Genomic DNA, 2,758 nt, shown 5'->3' with positions numbered 1-2,758 from the left:
GGAGAACTGTGGCCCATGGGAAGAGCTCACATTGTAGAAGTTTGTGAACAGCTGTCTCTGGTGGGAGGGACCCCATGCTAGAGCAGGGGAAGGACTCCTCTCCCTGAGAGCACTGGCAGAAACAATGTGTGATGAACTGACTGCAGCCCCCACTCCCCATCTCCCTGTGCCGCTGCGGGGGAGGAGGTAGAGTTGGGAAGGAAGGAGGGGTGGGGGAACGTGTTTTTAAGCTCTGTTTTATTTTCTCATTATCCTGCTCTGATCCTGTTAGTAATAAAATCACTCAGTTTCCCCAGGCTGAGTCCGTTTTGCCCGTGACAGTATTTGTTCAGTGATCATTCCCTGTCATTATCTCAACTCATGAACCTTTCATTACAGCTTTTTCTCTCCCCTGTCCATGTGCAGAGAGTTGAATGATATAGTGGCTTTGGTGGGTGCCTGGCGTCCAGCCAGGCCAACATGCCACAAGTCTACTTTTTAAATTCTGTGTTCCATAGGTTGATGTCCTTAAGGCAACAGCTCTACCCCTACTGAAGAAGTTTGGGATTGATGGTGAAAGTCTGGAGATCAAGGTAAGAAAGTTTGTTCCTTTCTTTTCTAGCACATGTTGAAGTTATGCATTTGCACTGCTTCACAGGGCCATATGCTTGCTGTGAGCTCCTGTTTTAACAGATAATCTAGCTGTGGCTATACATGTTTCTAAAATTGTCCCTTGTTCTTGAGATGTTTTAAATGGCATACAAGCCATGCAGTGCTTGTATTAGGAGAGATGCAAAGGATAAGGGTAGAGAGGGTAAGGAGAAAGTAGTATCTTTTTTTAGTCGCCAGAGAAGACTAAGAAACATTTTGCGTTCTTGTTGCTTTTCAGTTCATTTGATATCTTTTGATTTCTATTTGCTTTTCCTGTCCCATCCTTGTAGCTTGGGCGTGGTAATGGAATTGTTTGCTTTCTTCACTCATGAGGAGCTGGATCTCTGTTTGGGTGATTGAGGTTTGCTTCCAGTTTGGAAAATACAGGAAAGAAGCTTTTCTTTAAAGACTTCACAGGCCAAATATATCTCAATGTCAAATAGATTTTATTTTATTTTTTTTAGATTGGAGAAAGAATCTGTAGCTTTTCATAGTTAAGAACACTCATTTTAAATGTTTGAAGGCCCTAGCTGCACTACCAGGGCCTGCTAGTGCCTTGCTCTGACAGTCCTCACCCTGGGTGCTTCCCCGTCTTGCCCACAGCCCACGTCCTCATGTCATTGCCCTGGGACCATTAACCCCTACTCCAGTGATCCCGCATTAGGACCAGTCTCCAGCTCTCACCACAGGCCTGCCCTGTCTGGACAGGGGTTCCCTGAGCCAGACCCACTCAGGGCCCATGTCTGAGTTCCATCCTTGTGGGTGTTGGCTGGGGTGGTGGGACAGAGTCAGGCTGGACAGACATGTTGATGGGAATGAATTCATTCTGGTCCTCCATATAAAAGTCATCAAACTCTTCCTGTGTTCCTTCAGCAGTGAGATACAGATTTGCCACTAGTGACCAGTGTTAAGCCAAGGTTGCTTTGGTAAAGATGTTTTTTTGTGTTTGGTTGTTTTTGCTTTGTTTTTTATTGAGAAGCCATGCCTTACTAGGCTTGAGAGAGGAGGGAAAAAAAATCAATTCTTGCTTTTAGTTTTGGTGCACAATCCACTTTTGCCTTTAGGGTGTGTTTTTCTTGCCTATGTTCACATAATGCCCCTAGTTAAAATGTTTTATTCTATGTGAAATAAAAGCTGTAATTTTTGTGTGTGTAGGTACATTCTTTGTACTCTTTACTAACCTGCTTTTTTTCTCCATTATTGTTTCTAGATCAACCGGAGAGGAATGCCTCCCAAAGGGGGTGGAGAGATACTGTTTTCTTGCCCTGTAAGGAAGGTCTTGCAGCCTATTCAGTTCACAGACCCTGGCAAAATCAAGCGCATCAGAGGAACTGCGTATCCTTTTTGTTCGTTTGTGTGTTTTCCTTCTTTTAAATGAGTTTGCTTTTAAAAAAGTAAGTCTTCCAACTTTTAGTTGCAGAAGTGCACCTGCGTTGCTGAGCGTGTATCCTGGTCACATGGGGAAACATTTCACAGAGGGATCACACAACTAGATTTCAGGACAGTGTCTCAAAACTGCTGTTGAACATTGCTGTTCAAAAAGCATGTGTAGACAAGTGAATAAATGTAAAACTGGACAGCACTATTTAAAATCTCTTCACTAGCAAGAAAAAGTTAAAATACCTTCTGTTACATAACGTATAAGCTCTAAAGAAGTCTTACCTTGTGTGCAAATCCAGTAGTATCAGATGTAGTTTTGTTAAGCACTGAATAGGTGACATCTTGCTGTTAATGCGTCTAGCAGAAGTTAAATGAGAGTTTAAATGTTAGTTCAGTTTACACCTGGCTGCACATACTGAACTTTTTGTTGTGTTATGAAAAGAAGTTCATTGGCTTTACACATTTGGTAGTACCATTGCAGATGGAAGTGGAGAAGGTTTTACTTCTGCAGAAAGAAAAGGGCACAAAATATGTTGCGAAATACTCACTTTTTCAAACAGAACTGCACATCCAGTTAATGGTTTGGATTGTTTGTTTCCTTTTGTTTTTATTTTTCTCTTGTAGTTTTTTTGTATGGTATCTGACATGAATCTGCTGTCATTGTAGGAAGAAGGCAGAAATCCCTTACAGGAAACTGTCTTGAGCATTGCCAACTTGTAGTTCAATTTGTGCTTAAGAGTCCCAAATA

General features: G+C 42.1%; 1 protein-coding gene across 1 annotated transcript in view; it reads left to right on the top strand.

Moving 5' to 3' along the window:
* Positions 1-1,855: 1,855 nt before the first annotated feature.
* LOC103807998 (RNA 3'-terminal phosphate cyclase-like protein) overlaps positions 1,856-2,758 on the top strand; it is a gene marked incomplete at its 3' end in the record, with an annotated part of 2,606 nt that continues 1,703 nt past the window's right edge. Inside the window, exon 1 of the mRNA XM_009080752.1 lies at positions 1,856-1,965. Within this exon, the coding sequence (XP_009079000.1) occupies positions 1,856-1,965 (110 nt within the window). The remainder of the gene's footprint in view (positions 1,966-2,758) is intronic.

This window comes from Acanthisitta chloris, unplaced genomic scaffold (assembly GCF_000695815.1).
Source record: "Acanthisitta chloris isolate BGI_N310 unplaced genomic scaffold, ASM69581v1 scaffold18208, whole genome shotgun sequence".
NCBI lineage: Eukaryota > Metazoa > Chordata > Aves > Passeriformes > Acanthisittidae > Acanthisitta > Acanthisitta chloris.
This window is presented reverse-complemented; position numbering and strand designations above follow the sequence as displayed.